At 38.3% G+C, this 21,691-nt stretch overlaps 1 protein-coding gene across 3 annotated transcripts in view; it reads right to left on the reverse strand.

Moving 5' to 3' along the window:
* The window catches only part of KIF16B (kinesin family member 16B), a 341,204-nt gene that overhangs the window by 33,240 nt on the left and 286,273 nt on the right, over window positions 1–21,691 (reverse strand). For 2 of the 3 annotated variants that reach the window (XM_007525760.3, XM_060186438.1), the window contains one exon: window positions 15,183–15,266. The exons of the other annotated variant lie outside the window; for it this stretch is intronic. In XM_007525760.3, coding sequence (XP_007525822.1) covers window positions 15,183–15,266 — 84 coding nt within the window. The remainder of the gene's footprint in view (window positions 1–15,182; window positions 15,267–21,691) is intronic. 3 annotated transcript variants of the gene reach the window in all.

The following is a 21,691-nucleotide window of genomic DNA, read 5'->3' on the forward strand; positions in this document are numbered from 1 at the left end:
AATACCCTTAATTCATAATGTCAATAAATGTCAATGGCCTAAAGTCACCCATTAAAAGGCAGATGGATCAGAAAACACAACACAACCATATCAAACTGAACCACTTTAACTCACCAGAAACAAAAGTCAACTCAGAATGGATCAACTTGGATGTTAGACCAGAAACTATCAAATACTTAGAGGAAAATATTGGTGGAACACTTTCCCATCGAAACCTGAAGAACATCTTTGGTGATACAGCCCCAATTGCAAGGAAGACTAAAACAAAAATAAGCCAATGGGACTATATCAAATTGAAAAGCTTCTGCACAGTAAAAGAAACCATCACCCAAATGAGGAGACTCCTCACAAAATGGGAGAAGAATTTTACATGTCACATATCAGACAAGAGACTAATAACTAAAAAAACAACAACAACAAGCAAATGACCCAATTCTAAATGGGGAGAGGATATGGACAGAATATTCAATACAGAAGAGATACAAAAGGCCAACAGACATATGAGAAATTGCACTGTTACTGTCAGAGAAATGAAAATAAAGACAAGATACCACCTCACCCCTGTGAAAATGTCATACATTGGAAAGGAGAGCAGTAACAAATGCTGGAGAGACTGTGGAGATAAAGGAACCCTCCTACACTACTGGTGGGAATGTAAATTGGTCCAACCTCTGCAGAGAGCAGTCTGGAGAACCCTCACAAGGTTAGAAATGAACCTTCCTTATGACCCAATAATTCCTCTCCTAGGGATATATCCTAAGAAGACAAATACATTCATCCAAAAGGATTTGTGTATACCTATGTTCATAGCAGAGCAATTTGTAATAGCCAAAACCTGAAAGCAACCCAAGTGTCCAACAACAGATGAGTGGCTGAGGAAGTTGTGGTATATATATATATACAATGGAACACTACTCAGCTATTAAGAATAATGAACACTGCGGGGGAGGATGGGGTGGGACAGTCTTTGGTGGTGGGAATGGTGTTTATGTACACTCTTATTAACTTATAGCCATATAAATATCTACTTAATTAATATGAGAGGGGAAAAACTGATTGAATGTCTCCAACTTGTTAATGCACAGACCATAATTAAAAAACAAACAAAAAGAAAAGAATAATGAACCCACCATCTTTGACCCATCTTGGTTGGAGCTTGAAGGAATTATGTTGAGTGAGATAAGCCAGAAAGAGAAATATGAACATGGGATGATTTTACTCATAAAAAGAAGCTGAGAAAGAAGAACAGAAAGGGAAATGCAAAGCAGAATTTGACTGAATTTGTAGTACTGCACCAAAGTAAAAAACTTGGGGTGGAGAGAGGGTAGATTTTCATCTCAACTGTAGGGGTGTTGAGGTAGGGATACATACTCTATGTGGTGGGGATGGTGTTAATATGTAAGCCTATTAACTTATAGTTTTATAAAAATCAGTATTTAATCAGTATGAAAGAGGACATAGATGGAACGTCTCCAGCTTTTTAATGCTTAAACTTCAGTTCCGTGTATACATATTCCTTTAATCAAAGCACTTAAGGTTTCACATTAGTAAACTGACTAAATTTCAACACTGGGCTCATATTGTTAACACATTTTTAATAACTTTGTTTTTGAAATATTAAATCACCTATAATTTTAGACCAGGGAGACTGGAAGCAATCAGTCATGTCAGTATATAAGATACAGTCATTTGTAAACAGCATTAAATAACACAAATCACTATAAGGTGTTGGTTGGAACCTCTGGAACTGAGCTCTTTTTCTTTCATGCTTCTTTTGATCCATACCATTTGATATTGCATCTGCTGTTCTCAACCAAATCAATACAGCACGAACCACCTTGATAGGTTTCACTATGAACTGTGTCCAGAGATGCCAGGCCTAGGATGTCAACCCTCTAGATCCAATACTTAGGTGAGACCTTTCCTAGCCCATAGGACTTCTAAGTTCCATTTTGGGTAACACACCTCCTGGCAGAGTTATAGAACCTAGATACAGATCAGGGCATGAGTGATGGTGCACAATGCATGCATTAAGTTTGGGGAAAATATACACCTTAAAGTAAAAGTGTGCTATAGTCTACAGTGACTCAATACATGCAGCAAGCAAGGAGCAAGACCCCCCCAAAAGATAACATAAAATACTTACTCAAATATTTCTTTCTTTCTTTATTTAATTTTTAATTGTCAGAATTGAGAGGGAAGGGGAGTGATAGAGAAGGAGAGAGACAGAGATATATTTGCAACACTGATTCACCACTCGCAAAGCTTTCCACCTGCATGTGGGGACTGGGGGCTCGAACCTGGGTCTTTGTGCACTGTAACATGTGTATTCAACTAGGTGTGCCACCACCTGGCCCCCTTAATAGACCTAGATGTCCTCCTCAACTACTTCTTATTTCACTTCCTACAATCACTCTAATCCTAGCCCTGTCAGATAGAGGACTACAAAAGCTGGATAAGAGCAAGACACCCAGAGACTTCACGTGTGGAATGACAACCCTTCAGCTTCATTACTCGGGTGAGACCTTTCCTTTTATAGTACACTCTAATTTCATCTCAGGTGGTTCACTTTCTAAGAAAGTCCCATAACCTAGATATACACCAGTTTCTGTGAGAGAGAGCTGATGTTCACACGTATCCATAAACTACTGCAAAATATATACCTGAAAGCAGAAGTACACTAGAGTTTGCAGTGAGTACCTCCCTAACACTTCCTCTCCACTATTCCAAGCTTTGGGTCCATGATTGCTCAACAATTTGTTTGGCTTTGTATGTTAACTCTCTTTTCAATCACCAGGTTCCAGATGCCAACAGGATGCTAGCCAGTCTTCCCTGGATTGAAGACCCTACCAATGTGTCCTGGAGCTCAGCTTCCCCAGAGACACACCCTACTAGGGAAAGAGAGAGGCAGACTGGGAGTATGGACAGACCAGTCAACGCCCATGTTCAGCGGGGAAGCAATTACAGAAGCCAGACCTTCTACCTTCTGCAACCCTCAATGACCCTGGGTCCATGCTCCCAGAGGGATAGAGAATGGGAAAGCTATCGGGGGAGGGGGTGGGATATGGAGATTGGGTGGTAGGAATTGTGTGGAGTTGTAACCCTCCTACCCTATGGTTTTGTTAATCCTTTCTTAAATAAAATTAAAAAAAAAAAAGAGCAAGACACCGTCACACTTTAAAGATGGCCCTTTTGGTTACTACCAGTCCACCCCATTATCTGGGGTCCTTCCTAGTCAGCGAATCTTTGGATTCCCACACAGATATGATGGTCCTGGACTGCTAACAAATCCCTCCCTACACCATCACTGGTCATCTACATCAGGAACAATATCATAAACCCTCTTGTGGGCCTCTACAGGACCTTGCCCTCAATATAGAACAATGGTAGAAACTGCCCCACTCTCTGAAGGGAGGCTGGGTCAATATATCCTGACACTGGAGGAAGAATGGTCCTGAAACTAGTGAAGCCTAGAATGTTCCTAGCTGTGACCCTGGAATGCAAGTTCAGACCAGCAGGGATGCAGAGGTTGCACAGGCTCCTGCGCTAAGTATGGATAGACATGGGTCCTAGTTCAGATCAATGGGGTTTACAGTTACTGTTATTTACATGCTTCTCCCATATTTGGGAGCTACTTTCTGCCTGATCCAGCTTTCTAGTCCTATTCCCAACTCTGACACCATCTTCCTAGACAAATGTTCAGTAATTCCCAAATAATTCTGATTCAGACATCATCTGAAGGTGGTCAGTGTTTTTTCTACCCTCCATCATTACATCTCACCATAGTTATACTTTACCCTGACTTTAGCTGTATTTCTGTCTGGCACTTCCCCCGGGGCCCTGGAGCTAATTAAGTGCTTCAATTTCAAAGACCTTTTCTTTTCACCCCTGTTGTGCCACAGCATGAATGTGAGATGTAAAGGGGAGCCAGAATGAGAAAATATTAAAATGGTATTTAATTAAGCAGAGTAAACAATAAGGTCAATAGCAACTTGAAAGTAACATCTGTCTCCTAACAAGGCAGGCAAGCTCCTCCAGGTACAAGCAATAGGGAAGGAAGTTTATGCTGCATGCTCCTTTTGTCTCTGCCACTCGTGGTAGCTACTTCTGTTTCAGAGCAATGAGACATTTAATAAAAGAAAACAAATAGCAATGCCTTGCTGTATTTAGAAAGAGAACAGGAATAACCCTCCAGCTGTTGAGCACGGCGATATCCAAACATCATTTCATCATGCTTTTAAAAGTAAGAAAGGGAATGTTCTAAAGGAAACTCCTTACACAGAATTTGCAGGGCTCAAAAGCCTGCCGTCTTGGGCTGTGCTCTGCAACCGTCATCTGATACAATTTCCATAAGCAGCAAAGAATCAGTCTCTCTGTTACGTACCTGTCAAGGCTCAAACACCTTGAAAGTGAGTATAGGAGCTGTGGTGATGACAGATATCACTGATTTAAAGCTTCAACTGCACATAAAGTGGGATTGTAATTGGGACTGAAATCAGGGACATAAAAAGCCCAGTAAGTGGAAAAACTTCACCACTGCAGCTGTATCTGGAGTGAACAAAAAGTGACTTCTGCTGTGGTGAGTTTTATGTGCTCATTTGACTGGGTCATAGAGTGGCCAGAAATTTGGCCAAGCCTTCTTCCGGTCTGTGGGTATGGTTGTTTTGGATGACATAACATTTCAGTCAACAGATTGCTCTCTTAGTGTGGGTGGTCCTCATGCAATGAGTTGAAGTGCTGAACAGAAAAAAAGTCCCTGGGGGTAAAAGGGAACTCCTTTTGCCTGACAGTCTTGACTAGGGTATCAGTCTTTTCCTGCCTTGGGACTGAACAGGAATACTGGCTCTTCTTAGGCCTCAAGATTGCTGGATTTCACATGAAATACACCATCTGTTATCTTGGTTCTCATGTTGTAGGACTGGGAGTGAGACTACACTATTTGCTGTCCCTAGTCTCTAATTAGCCAATTGCAGCTCTTGAGATTCTTAATCTGAAGTCTCTCTAATTGTGTGAATCATTTTCTTTTAAATCTCAATCCCTCTCTCTCTCTCTCTCTCTCTCTCTCTCTCTCTCTCTCTCCCACTCCTTCCTTCTGTTCTATTTCTCTGGAGAATCCTAAATAATACAGTTATCAGACTCCAAATGGGAAATAAAGCACAATTTCAATATATTGGGTTGTATACAGAAGTGAAAAATTCACAAACATGTTTACTACCAGGTTTACAGTCCTGTTAATTGATGGACAGGGTCCTGGGTATCCATAGTAGCTCCATCACCACCCCCAACTCACATTCAACTGAGAGACCAATCATGCTGATTCTACTAATTCTACCTCCTGTGTGTCTCTTTAAATACTTTCCTCCATGGCAACTGCTGACGCATCCTCCCTCAGACCACGGGCACATCTTACCTGAAGACAGTACCTGGTCACTGGCCTTCTTGCCACCTACCTCCACTACTTCCACTATTCTCCCCACAGTAATAAGTATTCATCCCTCCACACTTCGATTTAAAACATCCCAATGATTCCTCACCATTTTCAGGATTGGGTCTAAAGTCATGGAGATGACTTTAATATCTATCTCCAGACCAGTCTCCTCTTTGCATAAGAATATCTGCATGCCACCTTAGACCTGAAGAGTCAGAATATGCAATCAAATACTGCAATAAAAGTTGAGAATCTGGAGGGTGGGGGTAGGCAGGTGCACCTGGATGAGTGTATACATTACCATGCCCAAGGACCTGGGTTCAAGTCCCCAGTCTCTACCTGTGGGAGGAAGCTTCAAAAGTTTTCTCTGTGGCGCAAAGCACAGCGGAGGGATCCTGGTTCGAGCCCATCGGCTCCCCATCTGCAGGGGAGTCGCTTCACAGGCGGTTTAGCAGGTCTGCAGGTGTCTATCTTTCTCTTCCCCTCTCTGTCTTCCTCTCCTCTCTCCATTTCTCTCTGTCCTATCCAACGACAATGACATCAATAACAACAACAATAATAACTACAACAATAAAACGACAAGGGCAACAAAAGAGAATAAATAAAATTTAAAAAAAAGTTTTCTCTGCCTCCTTGATCTCCCTTTCCTCTCAATTTCTGTCATATATATATATATAATTTGAGAATGTGTATTTTTCAGAACTATGCCCAAGATCATTTAAAAGAAAGATAAGAAAGGTTTGGAAACCATATCCTATGAAAATCCCAAAGGTAGTTCATGACTATTCATATAGTTATGACAGTGGTTGACACAGATCAATCCAGACATGGGAAATAATCCCAAGCATGGATAATGATGACTCATAGTCAATAGATTTCTTTAATAAAAATAATAAAGTCTAGAAGAGAGACTAGCAGGCATCACTTAGCTTTCTCTGAGACATGATAACAAAGAGAAACTATAAACTGTTCTTGCCCCAAAAGCCAAAGTTGAGCTTGTTCCAGCCCCTGTATCTAACTACTATATTTTAGAAAAATGAAGGTATCAGAGAAAGCTGCTGAATGAAACCATGGGAATGCAATTAGGAAAACTCAAAACTTGAGAATTCAGTGGACAGCAGACAGAGTTTAATCAAATAGACAATGAGAGAAAAAAGAAAGTGGAAATCTATAGATTGCAAGACTCTTTAGAGACATCAATCTACTTTGTGTGGCTATAATTTGGGTTCTAATTCAAGCACATTTCTTGAAAAAAGAAAGAAATCTGATGTGACATGAGCAGCGGTTGTGCATTTGTTTATATTGAAAGATCAGATAATTTGGGGGCAAGTACATGTATGCGATAATGGCACTATGGTTGTTTTTAAAAATATAGATTTTTTTTTTAATTGCCACCAGGGATATTGCTGGGGCTTGGTGCTGTTTGGTGCTTGCAAAAGGCCCTGCCCACCTCACCCTGCCCCGCCTTCCCTTTCCTCTCCTCTCCTTTTTTTTTTTTTTTAAATTTGGTAGGAGAGAGAAGAGATAAAGAGACATAGTATCTACAGAGACACAGTATCTGTAGTATTGGTTCACCACTTTAGATGCAGAGCTGGGTTAGAATCTGGGCCAAATGAGCTAGCTCATTGGGGAAGGCACCTGCTCTGTCATACATGACATTCAGATTTGACCCCAGCTCCCATCACACAGGGGAAAGCTTCAATGCTGTGTCCTCTCTCTCTACCCCTCTGTCTGACTCTGTTTCTCTGTATATGAAAAAGTTGGCTCTGAGTGGTAATGCATTGGTACTAAAAAGAAGATAAAAAAGGAGAAAGGGAAGGGAGAGAGAGGTGCTAGCAATAGTTAGTCACATTGTCTGGGGTTCGGCTCTCACTGGTCTATATTGGATTGAGTAAAGCTTTGGTGTTTTAGTGTCATTTCCTCTACTTCTCTTTCCATCTGAAAATCAGCCTGGGAAAAGTGAAGCTGTGTAGATAACAAAAAAGAAAAATAAATTAAAAAATAAGAAAAGCTGGAGATAGCTGTATAACCCTCAATATAGTACAAATTTGTTAATATAATTGGATTGTATTCTTTGAGTCTATGAATTTTAACACTTGATATTGCAAAAGCAACATTATTAGGGAAAACATTTTTGCTTCTGAGTCAGAATGGGTTGCAAAGGATACCAAAGAAGGAAGCTCTGTGCCAAGAAAACCAAGACTATTGTTCTGTAGTGAAGATACTCTGCTTTTTTCCATGGGAAATTCTAACCACATTTTGAAGCTAAAATTAATGTTTGTGATTTTAAAGAGAATCATTCTAGAGTTTCAAAAGGCCATAGATGATAATTATTATAACCAAGTTAGTTGAGAATTTGTTTCTCTTTGAAAAATCTCATGGTTAGGATTTATGGTACTGTATTTGTCCTCACCATGCTTTATGACATTTAATGATGTCTACTAATAACATTATCTTAGATATTGACAGAAGCAAGTGGTTATGATCTATTAGGTAGAAGGCTGTAGGAAACTTACTATTTTTTTAAAAAGTTATTTGTTAAAAATTCTTTAACAATTTAAGCACAGTGTCAGAATTCAATCAGTTTTATAAATTTGAAACATTAAATGTTTAGAATAAAGAAACATACACTTGGAACTAAAATCTAGGCAGTTAAAGAACTTGAATATTCAAACTTATTTTCTCAGACAAGCTCAAGCAAAAATTACTAAAGTCATAGGCCCCTAGAAACACACCTAAAGCACATTTCCTCGCTTCTTACCAACCTAAAGCCTCTATTCTCACCTGCTCTAGTCCTACTTTCTGGTTCCTGTATAATAAATATTTTGACTTGCTTCATATTTTAGTGCTTTTCAGACACCATATCACAGATGCTACTATGATTTCATCCTAAACTCCCTGGGCAGATGACCTCACCAGTGTGTCCCAGAACATCATCTCTCCAGAGCCCTACCCTGGTAAGGAAAGATAGAAATGGCTGGGAGTATGGATTGACCTACCAACACCCATGTAGTAGAGAAGCAATTACAGAACTTCCACCTTCTGCCCTCCAAAAAGAATTTTGGTCCATACTCCCAGAAGTGTAAATGTTAGGGGAAGATAACCAGATGACTCTGAACTCCAATTCCATCAGGACCCAAAGAAAAGAGGAAAAAAGGCTTCCCTTTTTCACATGTGGAAGTAGTAGTAGTTGTAATTCTTAGAAAGGTAGAAAATGTAGGATCATAGAAAAAATGGGCAAATATCTATATCTATGTCTCTCTTACTCTCTCTCTCTTGAGAGAGAGAGAGAGGAAGAGAGAGAGAGAGAGAAAGAGAGTTATAAGTAAGAACTATAATGCTCCATCATAAACTTAGTCTAGCATAAAGTCCAGGGCAAAGTTCCTCAACTAAGATGATATAACCAAAATCCAGACCCCATACTTCCTATGGTATATGTTCTCTCTCAGTGAAATGAGCTAATACATTTAATGTTATTTTTTTTTTAAGATATATTTCCAGGGGCCTTTGCTTGAAAGACACTGGAACTTGTTTCCCCTTATACTGGGGAAAAGAAAAAGAAAAAAAAAGAAAGAAAGAAAAAAAAAAAAAACAGTGAACAAATCAGGTGAGCTGAAGACTCTTTTCTTCTGCACTGAACAGTTTTGCAGTTAATGACCTAGGGGAACTGTTGAAAGAACTAATCAGCAGTGAACAACAGCCACGTATCTGTGGAAGCACTGTGCTCATTTCATAATGATCTTCTCTGCCTCTAATCTTTTTCACACTGGACAACAGTTCCACCATGAAAAAAAAAACACCTGAAAGCTGTTTCTGCTTTACAGATTGCAATTTCACAAGGTGAAAGGCAGGTTTTATAATAAGAGATTCCTGGTATCTTCCAAGTATCACCATGCATAAGAATACTTACATAATTTCAGGGTCTGCTTTCCAAAACGGATTTTGAAAATAGTTGTGAGAAACTGAAATGCTCCTAACATTTTATGACTGCTAGTGGGGTGTTGCTCTTTTGTCCTTCCTTGGCTCTTCAGACAGATCTAACATGTGCTACAAGGCTCTATTACTGTTGTAAGAGGGTGATATTATTACTGTCCTTTTCAATAGATAAGGAAATGGCAAGACTTTTATCAAATAACTGCAAAGGAACAAAATTAGCATTCAAGACTGGGATGATTTATTCCAAGTCCTCACTCTTAGCTCCCATATTATCTTTAATCTATCTTTTTAGTGAGATGAAAATGAGTAAGAAGAAGTAGCTTTGGAATACTGCATGGTTTAATATTATGAAGAAAACATCCTAGAATGTCTCAGATTTTTACATCTAAAGGTACTTTGCATTGATCTTGAAATTTATAATTTTAAAGGATTTAACTAGTTTTCATTAATTATATTTATTTCTTGAAAAGACAGATAATTATGATGATTAAAGAAATGCTTCCATGTAGATAATAAACTCTGAAATTGGTAATGAAGATATACTGTTTATCAATCAACAAAACAAACTCATTAATTTGGGGCTTATGTGGGGAGATTTTCAGGTAATTCATTGAGTAATTCAATAAATGTGAAGCAAGTATGAAAGGCCATGGGAAACTGAAAATTCAAATAGATATTGATTTTTCTGCAGTCAAGTAACTTAATAGGAAGGGGATATTGGAGACAGATCTTTGGTTGAAAGAGTGACACAAGTTTTAAAAGAAGTAAAGTACCTTTCATGAATTTCCAGAAGAGTACTATTAAATGCAAATTTCTTGTTTTAGACACTTATTGAAGTTAAATAGAGTAAATTTATGTCAGTTTAATCTATAAGTAGTTTAAAAAACACAACAAATTGGACTTACATATTTTGTATGACCTATTTTGTTATGGACCTAGGGCCTTAGGCAAGAGAGATTTCACTGTTTCTGGGACAACATTTTCATTCAGCTAGAGAGATGAGGAGAAACACCATATCACTAGAGCTTCCATGGGTGTAATGGCACTACCAGGTGGTGTCAGGCTTCAAACATGCGTCACACATGGCAAAAAAGATGCCCTAGCCAGTAAACTAATAAACTCTTCCTTGTCCTTTAATAATTTTTCATTTAATTTTTTTTTTTTTTTAGTAATGAACATTTATTTTTTTCTTTCTTTATTGGGGGATTAATGGTTTATAGTTACAGTTGACAGTAAAATACAATATTTTTGTACAGGTATAACATTTCCACATAACAATCAACCCCACTAGGTCCTCCTTTGCAATCATGTTCCAGGACGTGAACCCCACATCTCCCACCCAAGAGTCTTTTACTTTGGTGCAATACATCAACCCCTATCCAAGTTTTGCTTTGTGTTTTCCCTTCTGATCTTGTTTCTCAACTTCTGCCTATGAGTGAGGTCATCCCATATTCATTCTTTTGTTTCTGATTTATCTCACTTAAAATGATTCCTTCAAGCTCCATCCAAGATGGGCTGAAAATGGTGAACCCACTATTTTTAATAGCTGAGTAGTATTCCATTGTGTATATAGACCACAACTTGCTCAGTCACTCATCTGTTGTTGGATATCTGGGTTGCTTCCAGGTTTGGGCTATTACAAATTGTGCTGCTATGAACATAGGTATACACAAATCCTTTTGGATGGGTGTGTTTGGTTCCTTAGGTTATATACCTAGGAGAGGAATTGCAGGGTCATAGGGCAGGTCCACTTCTAACCTTCTGAAAATTTTCCAGACTGTTCTCCACAGGGGTTGGACTAATTTATATTCCCACCAGCAGAGCAGGAGGGTTACTTTGTCCCCACAACCTCTCCAGCATTTGTTGCTGCTACCTTTTCTGATGTATGATATTCTCACAGGAGTGAAGTAGTATCTTACTGTTGTCTTTATTTGCATTTCTCTGACAATGACTTGGAGCATTTTTTTTCATATGTTTGTTGGCCTTCTGGATTCTGTGGAGAATATTCTGTTCATATCCTCTCCACATTTTTGGATGGGGTCATTTGTTTTCTTGTTGCTGAGTTTGGTGAGCTAATTATATATTTTGGTTATTAGCCTCTTGTCTGATATATGGCATGCGAAGATCTTCTTCCATTCTGTAGGAGGTGTCTTTGTTTGGGTGGTGGTTTCTTTTGCTGTGCAGAAGCTTTTAAATTTGATGTAGTCCTAGTGGTTTATTTTCCATTTAGTCTTCTTTGTATTTGGATTCATTTCATTGAAGATGTCTTTAATATTTATACAGAAAAGCCAATATTTTCCTTTAAGTATTTGATAGTTTCTGGTCTAACATCCAAGTCCTTGATCCATCTGCAACTTACTTTTGTGTTTGATGAAATATAGTGGTTCAGTTTCATTGATTTGCATATTTCAACCCAATTTTTCCAACACCATTTGTTGAAGAGACTTTCCCTTCCCCATTTAATAATCTCTTACATTTGAGCTTTGTCAATGATTAGATGTCCACAGGTGTGGGGGCTTACTTCTGGGCTTTCAACCCTACACCAATGGAGTATCTATTTATGTTCTAATACCACACAGTTTTCACCACAATGGCCCTATAATACACTTTAAGATCTGGGAGTGTGATGCCTCCAGTTCTATTCTTTCTTCTCAAGATTGTTTTAGCAATTCTAGGTCTTTTCTGGCTCCAGATAAACATTTGTAGCTTTTGTTCTAGTCCCCTAAAAAATTGGTTGGGATCATGATAGGGATTGTATTAAATTAGTATATGGCTCTGGGTACTATATTCATTTTGATGATGTTAATTCTTCCAACCCATGAACATGGAATATCTTTCCACTACTTTTATATATATACATTTAAAAAAATATCCGATAAATGATGGTGTGAAATGAATGGTAAATTTACAAGGTCCACACCTTTGAAATATGTCAGTAGTAAGGGAAATGAAAATACAACTGAATGTTCTTAAAATGCTGTCTTATACCTTTCTATCAAGGTGTGAAGAGGTTAATAAAGTTTTTGCATTTCTGGAATTACAGAATCCTCAGACAATTCCTCTGAGCAAATATTATGTATGTGTACACTACTGCAAATTCACCCTATTGGAATTCATCTCTTCCTTATGTGTTTATGTAATTACTTATACCTCCAGATTTCATAAAGGAATTCAAGCATATGTTCTTAAAGGGAAAGAAATGTCTCAGTTATCTTTATATTCTGTGTAATACCTAGCACTGTCTTAGCACATATTGGAACTGAGTAAATGCATATTAAATTAAATTGAAAAGAAGTTCAGTGAAATGTAATTTTCACATGAAAACACACTAAATCAAATAGAACTTACAATGTTAGATTTTTTTTAATGTCACAATGGTTTAAGGAAATTAACCCAAGAATCTCAGATGAATTTGCTATTAATGTGGTTAAATTACATCCATCCCTTGCAAATAATATAATGTTCAAAGATTGGAAATCAATATCAGGTGAGATACATGTAATTTAAAAATGTAAGTGCCTAATTTCCATGAGGCATGGAACCTTTTCTACAAAGGTTAGTGCCGCAGAGAAAGAGGATTCACAGGCAAGGGTAGAAATCCTTACATTGGCAGTCATTAACACAGAATTCTTCTCATTAAACAGTTAGCAACTTGGCAGAGCTGAGTCATTAAGTAGAAGATACAAAAAGGTAAAGTATGGATTTTATCTGAAAGGTGAAAATGAAAGAGTTTCTGGAACTCTGGTGAACTTGGTGGGTGGAAGGGAGAGCCTGAGTTCATAAACGCAAGGCACAGAAACCCTGATCTGTTGTTGCACAGAAAGGGCCATGCACATTTAATTAGAGCTTGGAGTAGCTAGGAATAACAGCAGTATATGTTCTGCTGAATATATGTCTGTTATTTATTACCATTCTCCATGCTTACATTAAACTTAAGCCTAGATAATTAAAACAGTTCAGGTAAGGAGGACCCATTTCCTTTGTAGCTTTGTTTAAAAAAAGAGTTTGGGGGTTAGTAAAATAGCTCATCTGGATAGTGCATTTGTTTTGCCATGCACGCAACCCAGGTTTGAGTCCAGCCTCTACCTCATGGTAGGAAATTTCAGTGCTATGTTGTCTTTTCCCCCTCTCTCCTTCTTCTCCCTTCCCGACCCATCCCCAATCTCCACCTCTCTATCTGAAAGAGTCAGGCCAAAGCAGTGAAGCTCCAGTAATGAAACAACAGTTGATTTTGTTAAAAGCATTAACCCCCTCAAAAAAAAATAAATAAAGTAAAAGCTAGTTGTACTGTTATTTTCAATTTCTGTATGGTACAATGAAACCATTAAGAGAACTTCACTAAGCATGATCATAATGAGAATCTTATCCTTGAAGGGAAATTCTTCAGTTGGGTATTAGGGTTATGCCATATATAAGAATTATTTTATTTTTATTTGAAGATTAACTTGTTGTTAAAGAAGATGAGGTGAGCGAGATAGAAAAGATAGGCGCACTGTTCAACTCTCACATAGGTGGGACCAAGGATAATTCCTGTAGCCTGTGGAGCTTCAGGCATGTAAATTGGGGCTCTAACAGGCTGAGCTATCTCTTCCGTCAGTCAGATGATATAGAAGATGACTCATCAACATCTCAGTTTAAACAGCTCTAGGGCCTGTCCAAAAGTGTACCTTTATAGTTTAATTCAAATGCCAGTAAACTATGAACATATCCTGAAAGCTCATCCTTTCTCAAAGCAGTTCTGTATTGAGGATTTCACAACTATAAAAATGCCCATCACGGATCATGCTCTCCTAGTCCTCACTTCTCTTTGTCCCCCACTTCTCCCCTTAAGCTCTCATCGGAACCTCCAGCCTCTCCAAGCTATGCTTATTCTTGGCTCTCTAGCATTAAACATACCCTCTGGACAGTCATTTCTAATTGGTATTCACTGGGAACAAGAATAACACTTACTTTTTATGTAGCACTTGACAATTCAGAAAGGGCTCCCCAAGGCCTTCTCTTACTTGATTTCATTTGCAACAGGTCTCATTATTATTCCCCTTAAAGAAGGAGCCAAGAGATGACCCTTGTTTGCTTGTTGATAGAAACTGCACTACTTAACATTTTATCCTGACTCAGTGGTTCACAATGGCAAGTGAACAGTCAACAATTGAAAGACTATCTGTAACTATATCGTTGTACACACACTCAGCCTGCTAAGCATCAGATTCCAATCAAACAAGTAACTCTATGCTGGAGATAAACACAAACTATATAAAGCAGTCAGTAATGTGTATTACCAGCGAGGCAGTCAGAAAAATAACATGTGTTGAATCAAAGTTCAATATGTAGCTGACACAGAGTTAATTAAAACAAGTCAAATAAATAAATGAATAAGTAAATAGCCGACTAAAATAGTAATTTATCTTTTGACTTCCAATCATCTTGACAAACGAACAGTGATGCCATACTACAAATCTTCAGTTAATTCAAGTTTGATCCCCCCCCCCTTTGCAGCAAGCTCTCATCTTGCATCATTACATGCCATCTGCATATGGTGACTATTTTGTTCTCACCCACAACCTGCTTCCTAAGCCTTAGAATAAATACATCTCCTTAAAAAAAAAAATCAGAAATGCTTTGTTAGACCAGAATGTAATACTTATATTTTAAATAAATGGATATAGTTACTTTATAATCTACTGCTGCCATCTCCTGTGTTAATGAAGCAGCACCTTCATACTCAGAAAGAGGAGTAAAATTATTTAACAAGAACAATTTTCATTGGTCAACCAGACGGCAAATTTTCTATCCAGAAAGAAAAACTTGACTGTTTTACCTCTAAGTGACTACGTCTCTCAGCAATCACACGTTCGTCCTTGTTTCCAAATAATTTCTTTGGAGGGAATTCAAGAGTAGCAAGCTGAAATACAAATTTTACAAGAGTTGATTAATATTACATTGTTGATCATTGGGTTGTTATTAATCTATTATTTGGAATCTCTGTTATGGGGTGAAAAGCAAAAGAGGTTGGTTGTTTAAAGATGGTAAGGCCTACCTTATTTTGCCACCAACCTAATGACCTTGAATAGACTGGGCATCAAAAGTCAAAAAGAGAAGGAAGTGAAATGGGAAATAAAAGAGAAAACATACCAAAGTCTCAATGTTTTCTCTTTGATAACATATTAGATTTTTTTTTTTCTGTCAGATGCTGTCCCACAACTTTTTTTTAAGCACTGGACTATTTCATTCCCCTTCTTATACCAGAACTCAATTATTTTTGTGTTGAAATGAGAATATGAAAACTCAACTTGTACAATCCCTGATTATATTGTCAAATATTTCTTAGACCACTGCTAAAGCTCTTTAAATAGCCCATGTTGCCTTTTGTCTGCTAACTGAAAGTGGAAACTACTCATGTGAAAAGCAGACTTCTCAGAATTTTTCCAACTTTTCTTTTCCCCTAGAGAATAAAGATTCAGAATTCATTTTAGTCAGGTCTTAGGACTTCATAGTGATTTTCGTTATGCTTCTCGGAATTAAAAAGTCATCATAGTCATGCAAGTTTTATTGTACTTTATCATACTCTGAGACAAGAGAGCACTCCACTTCTCTGGTGAAAACCTGGTGAGCTGATATTGCTTTGTATAAATGAATGTTAAGCATCAATAATTGCTGGTGTTGATGGAATTCACTGCTTTCTTCAACTTCTTAAGTTCAGACAAATTAAGAGGCCAATGAAACATTATCAAGTAAAAAAAATTAACATTCCCTCCACAGTAAACGTCACAACATACCACAAAATCCCTATTTACATATATACAAATCTTAGATAGCTTAGATATATATTGTCACAGTGGGTATCAAAAATGAGCATTTCTTGATACCATCCAAAAATGGGGAGAGGATATAGAAGAGATCTAGAAGGCCAAGAAACATGAAAAAAAAATGCTCCAAGTCATTAATTGTCAAATGACAATAAAGACAACAATGAGATACCACTTCACTCCTGTGAGAATGTCATACATCAGAAAAGGTAGCAGCAACAAATGCTGGAGAGGTTGTGGGGACAAAGGAACCCTCCTGCTCTGCTGGTGGGAATATAAATTAGTCCAACCCCTGTGGAGAGCAGTCTGGAAAACTCTCAAAAGGCTAGAAGTGGACCCTGCAATTCCTCTCCTAGGTATATAGCCTAAGGAACCAAACACACCCATCCAAAAGGATTTGTGTATACCTATGTTCATAGCAGCACAATTTGTAATAGCCCAAACCTGGAAGCAACCCAGATATCCAACAACAGATGAGTGACTGAGCAAGTTGTGGTCTATATACACAATGGAATACTACTCAGCTATTAAAAATAGTGGGTTCACCATTTTCAGCCCATCTTGGATGGAGCTTGAAGGAATCATTTTAAGTGAGATAAATCAGAAACAAAAGAATGAATATGGGATGACCTCACTCATAGGCAGAAGTTGAGAAACAAGATCAGAAGGGAAAACACAAAGCAGAACTTGGACAGGGGTTGGTGTATTGCATCAAAGTAAGAGACTCTGGGGTGGGAATTAGGTCCTGAAAGACAGAGAAGGACCTAGTGGGTTTAGAATTGCTATGTAGAAAACTGAGAAATGTTACACACATACAAACTATAATATTATATTTTACTGTTGACTATAAACTATTAATCCTCCAATAAAGAAATTTAAAAAATTAGCATTTGTATATATATATATATATATATATATATATATATATATATATATATATATATATATATTCAATACTTGGGCCATACCTAGACCACTAGGTAGAACCAGAAACTTGTTAGGCACAAGTCTCAGGGTTGAAGACAAAGGATAACCACAATGCTAAGGGACGCTTCACAAATGGTGGAGCAGTACTGTGGTATCTCTTCTGAAATAACTCTAGGGAAAAAGATTGTGTGGGAGCTATGGTATCATGTATATGTGAGGCACTGATGATGTATAAAAAAAAGTAAAATATACATGTGGAAAAATTCATATATCATTAGTCAACAACCTGCTTTACTTTTTAAAAAATATTTGTTTATTACCTTTTGTTGCCCTTGTTGTTTTATTGTTGTAGTTATTATTGATGTCCTTGTTGTTGGATAGGACAGAGAGAAATGGAGTGAGGAGGGGAAGACAGAGTGTGGGAGAGAAAGATAGATACCTGCAGACCGGCTTCACTGCTTCTGAAGTGACTCCCCAGCAAGTGGGGAACCGGGGCTCAAACCTGGATGCTTATGCAGGTCCTTGCACTTTGCGCCATGTGCACTTAAGCCGCTGCACTAACGCCTGACTCCCCCTGCTTTACTTTTAACATCTGAACATACTGTATCCACCCAAATCAAGAAGCAGATTATCTGGTTTTCCTTTTTTTTTTTTTTTCCTCCAAGGTTATTGCTGGGAATCTGTGCTTGCACTACAAACCCATGGCTCCTGGTGGCCTTTTTAATTTTATTATTATTTTTTTATTGTGTAGGACAGAGAGACATTGAGAGGCGGGGGGAGAAGTAGAGAGGAAGAAAGACAGACACCTGAAGATCTGCTTCACTGCTTGTGAAGCTTCCCCTTGCAGGTGGGGAGCTGGGGGCTCGAACTAGGATCCTTGAACTGGTTCTTGTGCTTAGGACTATGTGTGCTTAGCTGGGTGCGCCACTGCCCAGGTTCCTCATCTGTTTTCCCTCATAAATAATTCTGATTATTTTTTATTCTTCAAATCATCTTTGATAACCTTATAGTTCTTTTTATAAGGTTAACAAATGTTCATTCCTTCAACACTTTATTGTTCTCTTTATACCAAATGAACAAAGAAATACCTTGAGGGGCAAGTGGGGAAATAGAACCTCTTTTCCTTTTCTCACTGGTGCTTGAATCTAGTTGCTGGCATGCATCTTTTACATTGGTTCAGAGTGAACCGAAAGATAATGGGCAGTGAAGTAAAGCAGATTAAGTCTGAATCTTGTCTTGATAGCTAACTAGCTGTGTTTCTCTGAGCCCAAGTATTCAATGCTGAAAGAGTAAAGAAAATGATACTAAAACTTCAGCAGATTTCTATAAAGATTTAGTGAAATGCTGCTAAGTGGAACTTAGTTATGGATCTGGTAATTAGTAAGAAAGCAGTGTGTCATTCCCCCTAGATTTCTCCCCATCCCTGAGCCAGTGATGTGACTTCAAGAAGAGAAAAGGGTTGTTTTTTTTTTTTTTTTTTTGGATTCCTGGCCTTACTGGCACAAACACACTTTCCATATGTTGCCAATTAGAGAAGACAGGTAGGCCAGAGCTTGTCTTTTGGGCTTCATCCAGCCTTGATTTCATCTTGTACAAATATGTTTCCCCCTGCTGCAGTGATGCCGAAAGCTTGGCAAGCGTGCTTTCACAGTTGGTTGTTTTGTCATTTTCTTATGTGGCTGATGAGGTGATGTGGTTCCTGTCAGGGGAAATTTATAGTCACACTTGCATGCTTGATCAGAAATGGTGCATTTACAAGGATTCCGGCAGCTGAACCAGGTGGGGAAGACATTTAAATTTCCTCACAGTCAATAGCAGTATTCCATCTTGAGATGGAGGTCAAGATTTTTGTGAGTGCAAAATAAATATGTATAAATTATGTACATTTTTCAGATTTTATAGTAAAGAGGGCAACTCTGAGCAACTTTTAGGCATAACATTATAACAGTTATCACTGAAATTTAGAAGTAAGCACGGGTACAGTGTTAAGTGATAATATTAATAGAAAGGCTCAAAGGCACGGGGTGACAGAATAGAGCTGAGCAATCAGGAATGATGGTGGGTTTTCCTGGCAATGTTGTACAGTATATGGAAATCCTATTTCTTTTTTTATTTTATTTAAAAAAATTTTTGTTAGTGACTTCATATTGATTTATAAAACTATGTGAAGGGAGTCCGGCGGTAGTGCAACGGGTTAAGTGCAGGTGGCGCAAAGTGCAAGGATCATCATAAGGATCCTGGTTCAAGCCCCCAGCTCCCCACCTGCAAGGTAGTCACTTCACTAGCGGTGAAGCAGGTCTGCAGGTGTCTATCTTTCTCTATCCTTCCCTCCTTTCTCCATTTCTCTCTATCCTATCCGACAATGACAACATCTACAAGAGTAAAACAACAAGGGCAACAAAATGGAGTAAACAAATAAATATTTAAAAAAATAAATAAAACTATGTGATGACAAAGGTATAGTACCGCACTGTTCCAACCAGAGTTCTTTGTCCCATTCTCTCCACTGGAAACATCGGTAGTTCTCTGAAGATCACAGATAGGGGTTGGCTCGTGTAACTATCTAACTATATTTATACATATTTGCTCATTTTTTTCCCTGTGGTCCTTCTTTCTATTTCTTTCTAAATCACACCTATACCTACTACTACTTCTGAGTGTCCTTTCTTTTTTCCTCTTCTGTCTCCTGGTGCTAATAGAATTGGACTTTTCTGTTCATCTTCCCCTACTTCTCCTCCCCCAGGAGTATGGAAAAAAATTCTTTATGGGGTACAGAAGGTGGGAGTTCTGGCTTCTGTAATGGCTTCTCTGCTGGACCTGGACATTGTTAGGATGATCTATACCCCGAAGTCTGTGTAAATCCAATTTCTGAAACAACTGCAGGTCTATGATTCATGTGAATTAAAATTAATACCTTCTTTTTTTAAATGTTTTTAAAAATATATTCTTTTAAAAATTTTTTATATTATCTTTATTTATTTATTGGATAGAGACAGCCAGAAATCAAGAGGGGAGGGGAAGATAGAGGGGGAGGAGAGAGAGAGAGAGAGAGAGAGAGAGAAAGAGAGAGACAGAGAGAGATCTGTAGTCCTGCTTCACCACTCATGAAGCTTTCCCCCTGCAGGTAGGGACCAGGGGCTGAATCCTGGGTCCTTTTGTACTGTGACATGTGTGCTCAACCAGGTGCGCCACCACCTAGGTGCGCCACCACCTGGTTCCAAGTCAATACCTTCTTAAGTGTGTTATGGCCTATAGTTTTTAGACAGTGATCAACTGTTCCACCAGAATTGCTGATGGGAAATCACAGAGGACCTACATTCCAACAGAGGAACATGAGGCGAGAAAGCAGGGTCAGTAACAGCACAGGGAACACAAATAACAGGTGAGGATATGGGTCTAGATGGAGATTCCCCAAGAGTCCATCCTAGAAAAGATAAGTTTAGTTTCTATCATTTTTTTGTGGAGGGCTAGTGCTGGGATCACCTAAGAACAAGATTAGTTAATTCCTAGAAATGCTTTCCTCTTATAATAAAAGAACAATGGGAGCCACTGTTGCTGAGAGTTGGAGTGTCAGAGTGCTCCCAGGGAGAAGCGGAATAGGAATAAGCTAGAAATGCACTTACCCAATGACCCTGCAATTCCTCATCTGGAGATATATCCTAAGGAACCAAACACACCCATCCAAAAGGATTGTGTATACCTGTTCATAGCAGCACAATTTGTAATAGCCAAAACCTGGAAGTAACCCAGGTGTCCAACGACAGTTGGGAGGCTGAGAAAGTTGTGGTATATGTACACAATGGAATACTACTCAGCTATTAAAAATGGTGATTTCACTTCTTCAGCCCATCTTGGATGGAGCTTGAAGGAATCATGTTAAGTGAGATAAGTCAGAAAGAGAAGGTGAATATGGGATGATCTCACTCATAGACAGAAGTTGGAAAATAAGAACAGAAGGAAAAACACTAAGCATAACTCGGACTGGAGTTGGTGTATTGCACCAAAGTAAAAGACTCTGGGATGGGGGGCTGGGTGGAGTGGCTCAGGTCTTGGAACATGATGGCAGAAGGACCTAATGGGATCTAAATTGTTATGTGGAAAAACTGAGAAATGTTATACATGTACAAACTATTGTATTTTACTGTTGACTGTAAACCATTAATCCCCCAATAAAGAAATCTAAAAAAAAAAAAAAAGTTGAATAGGAATAGGAATTCCAATATTCTCATTGTTGCAAAGAAAACTACTAAGTCCTTATTCTTCTATTGGTGAGGTCTGGACCCATACAAAACAGAAAGCAAAGGTCATGAAACAATCTATTAAAGAAGGTACTGGTGGTAAATTATTATTTTTAAGATAGAGACAGAAAGGTAGAAAGACAGAGAAGAGAGCATACTACTGATGCTGCCTTCAGTGTTGTGATGGCCATACTCAAACCTGGGCTGTGCATGTGGCAAAGCAGCATCCTACCCAAGTAAGCCATTTCACCAGCACCTGAAGTAATATTTTCAGAAATATATTTTTTAGAGAATTCCCAGGTCCTTTCTTTCTATTACTCATTTCAGGGAAACAGTGTTATTTATGTCCTGCTATC

Source organism: Erinaceus europaeus, chromosome 1 (assembly GCF_950295315.1).
Source record: "Erinaceus europaeus chromosome 1, mEriEur2.1, whole genome shotgun sequence".
NCBI classification, from domain to species: Eukaryota; Metazoa; Chordata; class Mammalia; order Eulipotyphla; family Erinaceidae; genus Erinaceus; species Erinaceus europaeus.